At 45.7% G+C, this 14942-nt stretch overlaps 1 protein-coding gene across 1 annotated transcript in view; it reads right to left on the bottom strand.

The window, feature by feature from the left end:
* Positions 1-14405, bottom strand: part of eps8a (EGFR pathway substrate 8a, signaling adaptor) — a gene marked incomplete at its 5' end in the record, with an annotated part of 33729 nt that extends 19324 nt beyond the window's left edge. Inside the window, 8 exons of the mRNA XM_084190636.1 lie at positions 1746-1886; positions 4628-4742; positions 6290-6423; positions 10000-10183; positions 10909-11057; positions 13811-13885; positions 13985-14073; positions 14231-14405. Of these exons, the coding sequence (XP_084046762.1) occupies positions 1746-1886; positions 4628-4742; positions 6290-6423; positions 10000-10183; positions 10909-11057; positions 13811-13885; positions 13985-14073; positions 14231-14405 (1062 nt within the window). The remainder of the gene's footprint in view (positions 1-1745; positions 1887-4627; positions 4743-6289; positions 6424-9999; positions 10184-10908; positions 11058-13810; positions 13886-13984; positions 14074-14230) is intronic.
* Between the last annotated feature and the right edge of the window lie 537 nt (positions 14406-14942).

Here is a 14942-nt window from a genome sequence, read left to right as displayed (position 1 = left end):
CAGCACATTGACAAGGCGGTGTTAAGATCAAACCACAGCACATTGACAAGGCGGTGTAACGTGGTTAAGATGAAACCACAGTGAAAAGGGAGGAGGACATAGAGGGAGGGTTTCTGGAGTTTTAACATGGAAGGGAGCCAGGTCACTCCGCTGGCTAGGCTAGAGGTGAAACTGAAACACTACAGCAGGGATGCAGGTCCTTGGGAACTCAGTCAGGGTCGCTAGCTAGGCTAGAGGCAGGGATGCAGGTCCTTGGGAACTCAGTCAGGGTCTCAGCTTACTGATGCCAGTTACAATAGTAGAACGCACAAGGTGCCATTTTGAAATGTGGTTGTGAGTCAGCAGTTCTTCTGTTGTTATGTCAGTCACTGACAGTCACTCAATTAGCCCCATGGCAGCAGAACATTTTTAGATTGGTAAATTAGTCTAGCCCGCTATGTAAACTTGTAGTAATCATGGTCGAATTACAGAAAAGGGGGTCCCCCATTGATTTTGTTAGTCACTCTCACTCAGATATCATATTAAAAACTGCCAACATTACTCTCCCCGCCCCCATGGCAAAATGTGTAGAATTGCATGAAATTACCTCTAAAACTAAATTTCGGGCCACAGCGGTGGGTATGGGTGTGGGTAAGCAGACCCGCGGCCCACAGCGGCACCCTCAACATAAGTTGATATTTAAGTTGCCCATCCCTGCACTAGAGGCACTCAGCACACAGAGACATTCTAAGAACCATATATATACAGCTCTACTTTAGCTATATACAGTATGACTCTGGTCCAATATATACAGCTCTACTTTAGCTATATACAGTACGACTCTGGTCCAAACAACCCTACCTTGAACAACTCAAACTCCTTCTTTGGCATCATCAGCTTTATGTGGAAGACAAAGAGGAGCAGGTGGAATGGAGACACATAGACAGACAGACAGCCAGACAGACAGACAGACAGCCAGTCAGACAGACAGACAGACAGACAGCCAGCCAGACAGACAGACAGACAGTCAGATAGACAGACAGACAGACAGTCAGACGTATGAATATGAGCTGTATGAATGGGATCATGATTTAATGGCTGGCTGATGAGATGCTTTACCTTATCAATAGGACTGGTGAACATGTAGGGGAGAGGTGGAGAGCCTTATAGCTTTACCCTATCAATAGGACTGGTGAACATGTAGGGGAGAGGTGGAGAGCCTTATAGCTTTACCCTATCAATAGGACTGGTGAACATGTAGGGGAGAGGTGGAGAGCCTTATAGCTTTACCCTATCAATAGGACTGGTGAACATGTAGGGGAGAGGTGGAGAGCCTTATAGCTTTACCCTATCAATAGGACTGGTGAACATGTAGGGGAGAGGTGGAGAGCCTTATAGCTTTACCCTATCAATAGGACTGGTGAACATGTAGGGGAGAGGTGGAGAGCCTTATAGCTTTACCCTATCAATAGAACTGGTGAACATGTAGGGGAGAGGTGGAGAGCCTTATAGCTTTACCCTATCAATAGAACTGGTGAACATGTAGGGGAGAGGTGGAGAGCCTTATAGCTTTACCCTATCAATAGGACTGGTGAACATGTAGGGGAGAGGTGGAGAGCCTTATAGCTTTACCCTATCAATAGGACTGGTGAACATGTAGGGGAGAGGTGGAGAGCCTTATAGCTTTACCCTATCAATAGGACTAATATTAACACAAAAATGCTGAGAATACCAATACCGTCTTCTGAGACACCCCAGGGACTTACCTGTATAGTATGGCTATAGATGGGCTCCCCCCGCACCGTGACGTCCACAGCCTTGGTGACCTCCAGGATGTTGTTTGGCACGTAGCCAGACGCCCCGGCACAGTTACCAACCTTCCACCACTGCTTCCTGTCATCCAGCACCTGACCAGGGTTAACAGGGGGAGGATTGGTTACCTTCAACACTGTAAATGTTGTTACATGTTGCAGATGGACCTGACCATGGTTACCAAGGGGGAGGATTGGTTACCTTCAACACTGTAAATGTTGTTACATGTTGCAGATGGACCTGACCAGGGTTACCAGGGGGAGGATTGGTTACCTTCAACACTGTAAATGTTGTTACATGTTGCAGATGGACCTGACCAGGGTTACCAGGGGGAGGATTGGTTACCTTCAACACTGTAAATGTTGTTACATGTTGCAGATGGACCTGACCAGGGTTACCAGGGGGAGGATTGGTTACCTTCAACACTGTAAATGTTGTTACATGTTGCAGATGGACCTGACCAGGGTTACCAGGGGGAGGATTGGTTACCTTCAACACTGTAAATGTTGTTACATGTTGCAGATGGACCTGACCAGGGTTACCAGGGGGAGGATTGGTTACCTTCAACACTGTAAATGTTGTTACATGTTGCAGATGGACCTGACCAGGGTTACCAGGGGGAGGATTGGTTACCTTCAACACTGTAAATGTTGTTACATGTTGCAGATGAACCTGACCAGGGTTACCAGGGGGAGGATTGGTTACCTTCAACACTGTAAATGTTGTTACATGTTGCAGATGGACCTGACCAGGGTTACCAGGAGGAGGATTGGTTACCTTCAACACTGTAAATGTTGTTACATGTTGCAGATGGACCTGACCATGGTTACCAAGGGGGAGGATTGGTTACCTTCAACACTGTAAATGTTGTTACATGTTGCAGATGGACCTGACCAGGGTTACCAGGAGGAGGATTGGTTACCTTCAACACTGTAAATGTTGTTACATGTTGCAGATGGACCTGACCATGGTTACCAAGGGGGAGGATTGGTTACCTTCAACACTGTAAATGTTGTTACATGTTGCAGATGGACCTGACCAGGGTTACCAAGGGGGAGGATTGGTTACCTTCAACACTGTAAATGTTGTTACATGTTGCAGATGGACCTGACCAGGGTTACCAGGGGGAGGATTGGTTACCTTCAACACTGTAAATGTTGTTACATGTTGCAGATGGACCTGACCAGGGTTACCAGGGGGAGGATTGGTTACCTTCAACACTGTAAATGTTGTTACATGTTGCAGATGGACCTGACCAGGGTTACCAGGAGGAGGATTGGTTACCTTCAACACTGTAAATGTTGTTACATGTTGCAGATGGACCTGACCAGGGTTACCAGGGGGAGGATTGGCTACCTTCAACACTGTAAATGTTGTTACATGTTGCAGATGGACCTGACCAGGGTTACCAGGGGGAGGATTGGTTACCTTCAACACTGTAAATGTTGTTACATGTTGCAGATGGACCTGACCAGGGTTACCAGGGGGAGGATTGGTTACCTTCAACACTGTAAATGTTGTTACATGTTGCAGATGGACCTGACCATGGTTACCAAGGGGGAGGATTGGTTACCTTCAACACTGTAAATGTTGTTACATGTTGCAGATGGACCTGACCAGGGTTACCAGGGGGAGGATTGGTTACCTTCAACACTGTAAATGTTGTTACATGTTGCAGATGGACCTGACCAGGGTTACCAGGGGGAGGATTGGTTACCTTCAACACTGTAAATGTTGTTACATGTTGCAGATGGACCTGACCAGGGTTACCAGGGGGAGGATTGGTTACCTTCAACACTGTAAATGTTGTTACATGTTGCAGATGGACCTGACCAGGGTTACCAGGGGGAGGATTGGTTACCTTCAACACTGTAAATGTTGTTACATGTTGCAGATGGACCTGACCAGGGTTACCAAGGGGGAGGATTGGTTACCTTCAACACTGTAAATGTTGTTACATGTTGCAGATGGACCTGACCAGGGTTACCAGGGGGAGGATTGGTTACCTTCAACACTGTAAATGTTGTTACATGTTGCAGATGGACCTGACCAGGGTTACCAAGGGGGAGGATTGGTTACCTTCAACACTGTAAATGTTGTTACATGTTGCAGATGGACCTGACCAGGGTTACCAGGGGGAGGATTGGTTACCTTCAACACTGTAAATGTTGTTACATGTTGCAGATGGACCTGACCAGGGTTACCAGGGGGAGGATTGGTTACCTTCAACACTGTAAATGTTGTTACATGTTGCAGATGGACCTGACCAGGGTTACCAGGGGGAGGATTGGTTACTTTCAACACTGTAAATGTTGTTACATGTTGCAGATGGACCTGACCAGGGTTACCAGGGGGAGGATTGGTTACCTTCAACACTGTAAATGTTGTTACATGTTGCAGATGGACCTGACCAGGGTTACCAGGGGGAGGATTGGTTACCTTCAACACTGTAAATGTTGTTACATGTTGCAGATGGACCTGACCAGGGTTACCAGGGGGAGGATTGGTTACCTTCAACACTGTAAATGTTGTTACATGTTGCAGATGGACCTGACCAGGGTTACCAGGGGGAGGATTGGTTACCTTCCTTCAGAAAGTATTCATACCCCTTGACTTATTGATTCCCACGGGGGGGGGGGGGGGGGGGGGGGGGGGCAGTATGAAAAATGTATGCACTCACTAACTGTAAGTCGCTCTGGATAAGAGCGTCTGCTAAAATGACTAAAATGTTTTTAAAAATGTGATGCAGGGTCTGAAACAACAGTCTTTAGGATTCGGGGGGTATTACACTGACGTTACATGTTGCAGTGAGCCTTCATGTTAAACTGTTCCTCACCTCCACCACCTCGTCCTTCACCACCGACAGCTCTGTGCTGTTTCTGGCGACAAAGTCATACTTGGATTTGGCGAACAGTTTTGGCTGACCTCTGCTGCCGCGGGCCTCGTAGTTCCTGTTTACGTTAGAGGTTAGAGGTCAGGGGTCAGGGGTCAGGGGTCAGACAGGGACTGATAATACTGAGGATGATGACACACATCGTATCCAATCGAACCATCATCATCCAAAACCACAACAGACCAAGGACATCTCAACGTTAGTTCAAAAAACAGGAAGTTCAAAAATACAGGACAGTACGACACTGTAGGATGACACTGCTACAAGCTACCTGCTTGTGGACATGTGACTGAATTGGGAACAAGCCAAACATGGACCACAGACACCTACAGACAGCTCCTACTGCTACTGACTGTCCCAGCCGAGGAGAAGCGGCCCAACTTTAACATCAGAGGTTAGAGAGAGAGAGCAGACGGACAGGGAGAGGATAGAGGGGAGCTGTGATTGATAAAGATCATTTACCCGTTGCACCCAGAGTCTCGTTGTTTTTATATACAGTAGAACCTATATTATAGAGTCAGAGTATTAGCCTGTTGGCCCATAAGAGGATAAGAATGGAGGATATTAATATCAATGGAAAGGGGAGAACACTGTGAATACAGACACACTGTTAGAGGATCCACAAGTCAAATCAGGTGTGAACCAATAGGGGAGAGATGAGAGATGAGATTGGCAGATTCTACACCAGTAGGAAAGAACTACTTCCTGTCCCTCATGCTGCTACCGTTAGCTAGACAGCTACTACCTGACGCTCATTATGTTTATTCTACCGTTAGCTAGCTAGCTACTTCCTGAGATGTGATGTTTATTCTACCGTTAGCTAACTAGCTACTTCCTGGGATGTGATGTTTATTCTACTGTTAGCTAGCTAGCTACTTCCTGGAATGTGATGTTTATTCTACTGTTAGCTAGCTACTTCCGGGGATGTGATGTTTATTCTACTGTTAGCTAGCTAGCTACTTCCTGGAATGTGATGTTTATTCTACTGTTAGCTAGCTAGCTACTTCCTGGAATGTGATGTTTATTCTACCCTTAGTTAGCTACTTCCTGGGATGTGATGTTTATTCTACTGTTAGCTAGCTAGCTACTCACTGGGATGTGATGTTTATTCTACTGTTAGTTAGCTACTCACTGGGATGTGATGTTTATTCTACTGTTAGCTAGCTAGCTACTCACTGGGATGTGATGTTTATTCTACTGTTAGTTAGCTACTTCCTGGGATGTGATGTTTGTTCTACTGTTAGCTAGCTAGCTACTTCCTGGGATGTGATGTTTATTCTACTGTTAGCTAGCTAGCTACTTCCTGGAATGTGATGTTTGTTCTACTGTTAGCTAGCTAGCTACTTACTGGAATGTGATGTTTATGCTACCGTTTGCTAGCTTGCTACTACCTGTGATGGGATGTTTATAAACCAATAGTTGAGAGTGAGAGAGATGAGATTGGCAGATTCTACACCAGTAGGAAATAATATGTTTCTTAGTTGAGAGGGGACCGTTTTAGAGTAAGTAAAGTGTGTCCAGAGGGGCATTGGTTTTATAGACAGTAAAGCATGGCCAGTTCTTCAGGGCGTTGGGTTCAGTCAGGTGACCGCGGTGCAGTGTTACCGGTCTACGTGTCGTGAGACAGCCTGTTTGAAGGCCTGCACGGCCATGTCCTGGTCCAAGAGGGGCATGCGCTTGTAGGCCTTGGTGTCGAATGCATACCCTTGTGGATTGGGGAAGTCCTGTACACCCGGATTCTGGGGGGAGGGAGAGAGAACACAAATACATCAGCTGAACTCATTGATGAAGAGACTGTGATTATTGATGAAGAGACTGTGATTATTGATGAAGAGACTGTCATTATTGATGAAGGGACTGTGATTATTGATGAAGAGACTGATTATTGATGAAGAGACTGTGATTATTGATGAAGGGACTGTGATTATTGATGAAGGGACTGTGATTATTGATGAAGAGACTGTGATTATTGATGAAGGGACTGTGATTATTGATGAAGGAACTGTGATTATTGATGAAGAGACTGTCATTATTGATGAAGGGACTGTGATTATTGATGAAGAGACTGATTATTGATGAAGAGACTGTGATTATTGATGAAGGGACTGTGATTATTGATGAAGGGACTGTGATTATTGATGAAGAGACTGTGATTATTGATGAAGGGACTGTGATTATTGATGAAGGAACTGTGATTATTGATGAAGAGACTGTCATTATTGATGAAGGGACTGTGATTATTGATGAAGAGACTGATTATTGATGAAGAGACTGTGATTATTGATGAAGGGACTGTGATTATTGATGAAGGGACTGTGATTATTGATGAAGAGACTGTGATTATTGATGAAGAGACTGTGATCATTGATGAAGAGACTGTGATTATTGAAGAGACTGTGATGATTGATGAAGAGACTGTGATTATTGATGAAGGGACTGTTATCATTGATGAAGAGACTGTGATTATTGATGAAGAGTGTGATTATTGATGAAGAGACTGTGATCATTGATGAAGAGACTGTGATTATTGATGAAGAGACTGTGATCATTGATGAAGAGACTGTGATTATTGATGAAGGGACTGTGATCATTGATGAAGAGACTGTGATCATTGATGAAGAGTGTGATTATTGATGAAGAGACTGTGATCATTGATGAAGAGACTGTGATTATTGATGAAGAGACTGTGATCATTGATGAAGAGACTGTGATTATTGATGAAGGGACTGTGATCATTGATGAAGAGACTGTGATTATTGATGAAGAGACTGATTATTGATGAAGAGTGTGATTATTGATGAAGAGACTGTGATTATTGATGAAGGGACTGTGATGATTGATGAAGAGACTGTGATTATTGATGAAGAGACTGTGATTATTGATGAAGAGACTGTGATTATTGATGAAGGGACTGTGATCATTGATGAAGAGACTGTGATCATTGATGAAGAGACTGTGATCATTGATGAAGAGACTGTGATTATTGATGAAGAGACTGTGATCATTGATGAAGAGACTGTGATTATTGATGAAGAGTGTGATTATTGATGAAGAGACTGTGATTATTGATGAAGGGACTGTGATTATTGATGAAGGGACTGTCGTTAATGATGAAGGGACTGTCGTTAATGATGAAGGGACTGTATTTAATGATGAAGGGACTGTCGTTAATGATGAAGGGACGGTCATTAATGATGAAGGGACTGTCACTAATGATGAAGGGACTGTCGTTAATGATGAAGGGACTGTGATTAATGATGAAGGGACGGTCATTAATGATGACGGGACTGTCGTTAATGATGAAGGGACTGTCACTAATGATGAAGGGACTGTCACTAATGATGAAGGGACTGTCGTTAATGATGAAGGGACTGTCATTAATGATGAAGGGACTGTAATGAATGATGAAGGGACTGTCACTAATGATGAAGGGACTGTCACTAATAATGAAGGGACTGTCGTTAATGATGAAGGGACTGTCGTTAATGATGAAGGGACTGTCGTTAATGATGAAGGGACTGTAATTAATGATGAAGGGACTGTCACTAATGATGAAGGGACTGTAATTAATGATGAAGGGACTGTCGTTAATGATGAAGGGACTGTCGTTAATGATGAAGGGACTGTCGTTAATGATGAAGGGACTGTCATTAATGATGAAGGGACTGTCATTATTGATGAAGAGACTGTGATTATTGATGAAGAGACTGTGATCATTGATGAAGAGACTGTGATCATTGATGAAGAGACTGTGATTATTGATGAAGAGACTGTGATCATTGATGAAGAGACTGTGATTATTGATGAAGAGTGTGATTATTGATGAAGAGACTGTGATTATTGATGAAGGGACTGTGATTATTGATGAAGGGACTGTCGTTAATGATGAAGGGACTGTCGTTAATGATGAAGGGACTGTAATTAATGATGAAGGGACTGTCGTTAATGATGAAGGGACTGTCATTAATGATGAAGGGACTGTCGTTAATGATGAAGGGACTGTCACTAATGATGAAGGGACTGTCACTAATGATGAAGGGACTGTCGTTAATGATGAAGGGACTGTCATTAATGATGAAGGGACTGTAATTAATGATGAAGGGACTGTCACTAATGATGAAGGGACTGTCACTAATAATGAAGGGACTGTCGTTAATGATGAAGGGACTGTCGTTAATGATGAAGGGACTGTAATTAATGATGAAGGGACTGTCACTAATGATGAAGGGACTGTAATTAATGATGAAGGGACTGTCGTTAATGATGAAGGGACTGTCGTTAATGATGAAGGGACTGTCGTTAATGATGAAGGGACTGTCGTTAATGATGAAGGGACTGTCGTTAATGATGAAGGGACTGCCGTTAATGATGAAGGGACTGTCGTTAATGATGAAGGAACTGTGATTATTGGAGCACAAAATAAAAGATACCTGAAACTTTTCAAAAGCTTGGAACACAAGTGAACTAAGAAGTGAGACAGTCCCTCAGGGAAATGTCTGGTAGGTTAGCTTGGCCCCTCCCTGCTAGGTTGGACCCGTCTATGGAATCTGACAGTGTCTGGTTTGTCATGAAAACGATGTACCTCACTAGACAGTCTGTGTACCATCTCTTCCCGTCTCTGGATCGCAGAGTGGGTTAGGGGACAGGGTTTAGGGGTAAGGGGCTTGGGGTCAGGGTTCAGGGGTTAGCAGCTAGGGGTTAGGGGTGAGGGTTTAGGGGTTAGGGGCAGGGGTCAGGGTTCAGGGGTTAGCAGCTAGGGGTTAGGGGTGAGGGTTTAGGGGCAGGGGTGAGAGTTCAGGAGTTAGCAGCTAGGGGTTAGGGTTTAGGGGTTAGGGGCCAGAGTTTAGGGGTTAGGGGCTAGGGGTCAGGGTTCAGGGGTTAGAAGCTAGGGGTTGGGGTGAGGGTTTAGGGGTGAGAGTTTAGGGGTTAGGGGCTAGGGGTTAAGGTTTAGGCATTGGGGTTAGCAGCTAGGGGTTAGTGGTGAGGGTTTAGGGGATAGAGGTTAGGGGCTAGAGGTCAGGGTGCGTACCTCTGTAGACAGCCTGTCTACCATCTCCTCCTGTCTCTGGATCTCAGAGTGGGTTAGGGTTTAGGGGTTAGGGGCTAGGGGTTAGGGGCTAGGGGTCAGGGTTTAGGGGTCAGGGTTCGTACCTCTGTAGACAGCCTGTCTACCATCTCCTCCTGTCTCTGGATCTCAGAGTGGGTTAGGGTTTAGGGGTTAGGGGCTAGGGGTTAGGGGCTAGGGTTTAGGGGTTAGGGGCTAGGGGTTAGGGGCTAGGGTTTAGGGGTCAGGGTTTAGGGGTTAGGGTTCATACCTCAGTAGACAGCCTGTGTACCATCTCCTCCTGTCTAAGGATCTCAGAGTGGGCGAAGGTCTGGGTCAGCTGATTCAGCTCTGCCTCTCGTGATTGGGGGACGAATGGAATCATGGGAGGTTCCCAACCGTCACGGAACTGCAGCGTACACGGAGGGAAGTAGTGGTCCTTAGGCCACTCCAACCTGGAGAAGGGGTAAGTGGGAGAGAGGTAGGAAGAGAGAGAGAGAGAGAGAGAGAGAGCGAGAGAGAGAGAGAGAGAGAGAGAGAGAGAGAGAGAGAGAGAGAGAGAGAGAGAGGTAGGAAGAGAGCGAGAGAGAGAGGTAGAAAGAGAGAGAGAGAGAGAGAAATAGAGAGAGAGAGAAGAGAGAGAGAGAGAAGAGAGAGAGAGAGACAGAGAGAGATAGGAAGAGAATAGAGAGAGAGACAGAGAGAGAGAGAGTGAGAGAGAGAAGAGCGAGAGAGGGAGAATAGAGAGAGAATAGAGAGAGGGAGAGAGAGAGAGAGAGAGAGAGAGAGAGAGATAGGAAGAGAATAGAGAGAGAGACAGAGAGAGTGAGAGAGAGAGGGAGAATAGAGAGAGAATAGAGAGAGGGAGAGAGAGAGAGAGACAGAGAGAGAGTGAGAGAGAGGAGAGAGATAGAGATAGAGGAGTTTATCTATTTCACTTGCTTTGGCAATGTAAACATATGTTTCCCATGCCAATAAAGCCCTTAAATTGAATTGAATTGAGAGAGAGACAAAAGAGACACAAATGGTGATTGAGAGAGAACAGTAAGTTCATCAGTAAGTGAACAGATGAGGCTTTAATAAAGAGGTTGGAGACTGATATCACCATTAAACCCACGTTAACCAAACATTCACCCCCTATGACCCCATGTTAACCCCATTGTAACCTTTAACCTCCTACCTGCACTTGGTCCACCCCTCCCCCAGGGCAACCCACAGGTGTCTTTCCTCGGCCGTCCCAGCTGAGTGCAGGAAGTCTATAGCCGCTCTGGTCAACAGAGGAACCACCACACTCTTAGCCAGCTCTGTCCCTCCAGAGGTCTGGATCACCTGAAGGAGACAAGAAGAGGTTCAAACCATTACCCTAACCCTCACCCCTAACCCTAACCCTAACCCTCACCCCTAACCCTAACCCTAACCCTCACCCCTAACCCTAACCCTAACCCTAACCCTCACCCCTAACCCTAACCCTAACCCTCACCCTCACCCCTAACCCTAACCCTAACCCTAACCCTAACCCTCACCCTAACCCTAACCCTCACCCCTAACCCTAACCCTAACCCTCACCCCTAACTACACTGGCATTTTTCCTATTTTGTTGCCTTACAACCTGGAATTAAAATGATTTTTTGGGGGGGTTGTATCATTTGATTTACACAACATGCCTACAACTTTGAAGATGCCAAAAAATTGTTTTGTGAAACAAACAACAAATAAGACAAAAAAACAGAAAACTTGAGCGTGCATAACTATTCACCCCCCCAAAGTCAATACTTTGTAGAGCCACCTTTTGCAGCAATTACAGCTGCAAGTCTCTTGGGGTATGTCTCTATAAGCTTGGCACATCTAGCCACTGGGATTTATGCCCATTCTTCAAGGCAAAACTGCTCCAGCTCCTTCAAGTTGGATGGGTTCCGCTGGTGTACAGCAATCTTTAAGTCATACCACAGATTCTCAATTGGATTGAGGTCTGGGCTTTGACTAGGCCATTCCAAGACATTTCAATGTTTCCCCTTAAACCACTCGAGTGTTGCTTTAGCAGTATGCTTAGGGTCATTGTCCTGCTGGAAGGTGAACCTCCGTCCCAGTCTCAAATCTCTGGAAGACTGAAACAGGTTTCCCTCAAGAATTTCCCTGTATTTAGCGCCATCCATCATTCCTTCAATTCTGACTAGTTTCCCAGTCCCTGCCGATGAAAAACATCCCCACAGCATGATGCTGCCACCACCATGCTTCACTGTGGGGATGGTGTTCTCGGGGTGATGAGAGGTGTTGGGTTTGGTCTCTTTGTTGCCTCTCTGATTAATGCCCTCCTTGCCTGGTCCGTGAGTTTTGGTGGGCGGCCCTCTCTTGGCAGGTTTGTTGTGGTGCCATATTCTTTCCATTTTTAATAATGGATTTAATGGTGCTCTGTGGGATGTTCAAAGTTTCTGATATTTTTTTATAACCCAACCCTGATCTGTACTTCTCCACAACTTTGTCCCTGACCTGTTTGGAGAGCTCCTTGGTCTTCATGGTGCCGCTTGCTTGGTTGGTGGTGCCCCTTGCTTAGTGGTGATGCAGACTCTGGGGTCTTTCAGAACAGGTGTATATATACTGAGATCATGTGACAGATCATGTGGCACTTAGATTGCACACAGGTGGACTTTATTTAACTAATTGTGTGACTTCTGAAGGTAATTGGTTGCACCAGATTTTATTTAGTGGCTTCATAGCAAAGGGGGTGAATATATATGCACGCACCAATTTTCCGTTTTTATTTTTTTTCGAATTTTTTGAAAGAAGTACTTTTTTTCATTTCTCTTCACCAATTTGGACTATTTTGTGTATGTCCATTACATGAAATCCAAATAAAAATCCATTTAAATTACAGGTTGTAATGCAACAAAATAGGAAAAACGCTGTCACGGATTCTGCCGAGGCTGCTCCTCCTCCTTGCTCGGGCAGGCTTCGGCGTTCGTCGTCCCCGGAGAACTAGCTGCTGCCGATCGATGTTTCGGTGTTTGTCTAGTTTAGTCTGTATTGTTTACACCTGTTCCCCATTATGTTTGATTGTATGCCCTATATTTACCCCTGTCTCTCATTTGGATTGTGTGTTTGATTGTTTCTTTGTGACGTTTGTCGTTGGTGAGCGGGTCAGTTCCTCCCTGTGTGGAGGTTTTCTGTTTCGTGTTCTTTGCATTCTGAGTAAAGTACGTTTCCGAGAGTTCTGTGTCCTGCGCCTGACTTCTTCCACCGCATTTCACTGACATTCGTGACAGAATCACGACATGGAGTCAGCAGGAGCGGCGGTGCCAACGGGATCACTGGAGGAGCGCGTTTTACAACTGGCGGCTATGCTCCAGGATCTTGGTACCGCCATGGAAGGGGTGATGAACACCTTGAGGCGATGGGAAAGAGGAGGTTTGCCCACACCTCCTCCATCGTTTCACCTCTGGAGTCCAGTGGGATTCGGCTATCGCTCGGACTTATGATGGCACCGCAGCCGGGTGTCAGGGTTTCCTGCTCCAAGTGGAACTGTACCTGGCAACCATCCACCAGGCGCCCTCGGGATACGAGAGCGTGTCCGCCCTCATCTCCTGTCTGTCTGGCAAGGCACTGGAGTGGGCCAACGCCGAGTGGGGGGGAATAGACGCCGCTACAGTAAACTATGCGGAGTTCACCCGCCGCTTCAGGGCGGTGTTCGATCATCCCCCAGAGGGGAAGGCGGCGGGTGAGCGTCTGTTCCACCTCAGACAGGGGAAGAGGAGCGCGCAGGAGTTCGCACTGGACTTCCGGACTCTGGCTGCCAATGCGGGGTGGAATGAGAGGGCCCTCATCAACCACTACAGGTGCAGCCTGAGGGTGGCCTGCATTTTCTTTGCATTCTGGGTAAAGTACGTTTCCGAGAGTTCTGTGTCCTGCGCCTGATTTCTTCTTCTTCTTCTTCTTCCACTGATACTCGTGACAAACGCCAAGGGGGATGAATCCTTTAGCAAGTCAGTGTACTAGGCTCTTAGCCAGCTCAGTACCACCAGGTCTGGATCAAATGGGGGGAATCTGGCTTAACCGTACTTAACAGAGTAGAGCAGTCTGTCTCTCACCATCCTGAGTGGTGTGAACAGGAAGTGGACCAGGTCATCAGCGCTGGGGTTCTGGATGTGGGACTTCAACTTCCCCTGGAGGAGAGACAAGGGAAAGTCATACAAACATTTGTTTTGAATAAAACAATGTTAGATCTATATATTAAATAACATCATTCATCTTTGGTGTCTTACCAGCAGGTTGAAGGCATGTTTGAACTTCTGGAAACAGTCAACAAACTCCTCCTGAGTGGGAGGCTTGGCTCGCAGTGTTAGTACTCCCTCTGGTGGACAGAGAGACATGACAGGGAACATACAGTATTACGGTAGCATAGTCACAATCTACTTAAGGGAACAGTAACAAGGTCATGGACTGTAGAATCAAAATCAGGACCAGGCCAGGTGGACTACAAACTAGGTCTAAAGAACTACAGCACCCACCTCCGGGTCCCTTCTTCTTGTTCTTTTTAGATTTCTTCCTCTTGGAGAGCTCGTTGAAGGACTCGGCTGCTTTCTGCAGTTTGTTCACGAAGAACTCAATGTCGTCCAGAATGTGGTTGAGGATTTGCTGCAAGAGAAGACAGTAGTGTTTAAAAGACACACAGCCACAGACAGACTTACTTAGTTACTCACTAAATGAAGTCATGTCATGTAATGTAGGTGTGATTGATGTCCAACAGTCGCTGCCAGGCTCAACATTAGCTGTGTTGTTGCTGACTGGAGATGCTGCTATGGTCAATTAGTGTGAAACACTGTGACTTTCCGTTGCTTCAGCAATCGCTGTTTATCTCTTCTCCGTCTATTTTCCAAGCTTGGCAAAGATATTTAAAAGAATAGCGTGGGAGAGGAGGGTAGTACATCGTACTGTATCACGTTCTGCATTTACTTTGGAAGGACTTTCATTCTGTAATGATTAACTACAGAACAGACTACTGATCTCCAGCTCCTAATAGTGGTGTATCCTTGTTGTTAATACAGAACAGACTACTGATCTCCAGCTCCTAATAGTGGTGTATCCTTGTTGTTACTAGAGAACAGACTACTGATCTCCAGCTCCTAATAGTGGTGTATCCTTGTTGTTACTAGAGAACAGACTACTGATCTCCAGCTCCTAATAGTGGTGTATCCTTGTTGTTACTAGAGAACAGACTAC

The sequence above is a fragment of the Coregonus lavaretus genome (assembly GCF_964263955.1).
Source record: "Coregonus lavaretus genome assembly, contig: HAP1_SCAFFOLD_2729, whole genome shotgun sequence".
NCBI classification, from domain to species: domain Eukaryota; kingdom Metazoa; phylum Chordata; class Actinopteri; order Salmoniformes; family Salmonidae; genus Coregonus; species Coregonus lavaretus.
This window is presented reverse-complemented; position numbering and strand designations above follow the sequence as displayed.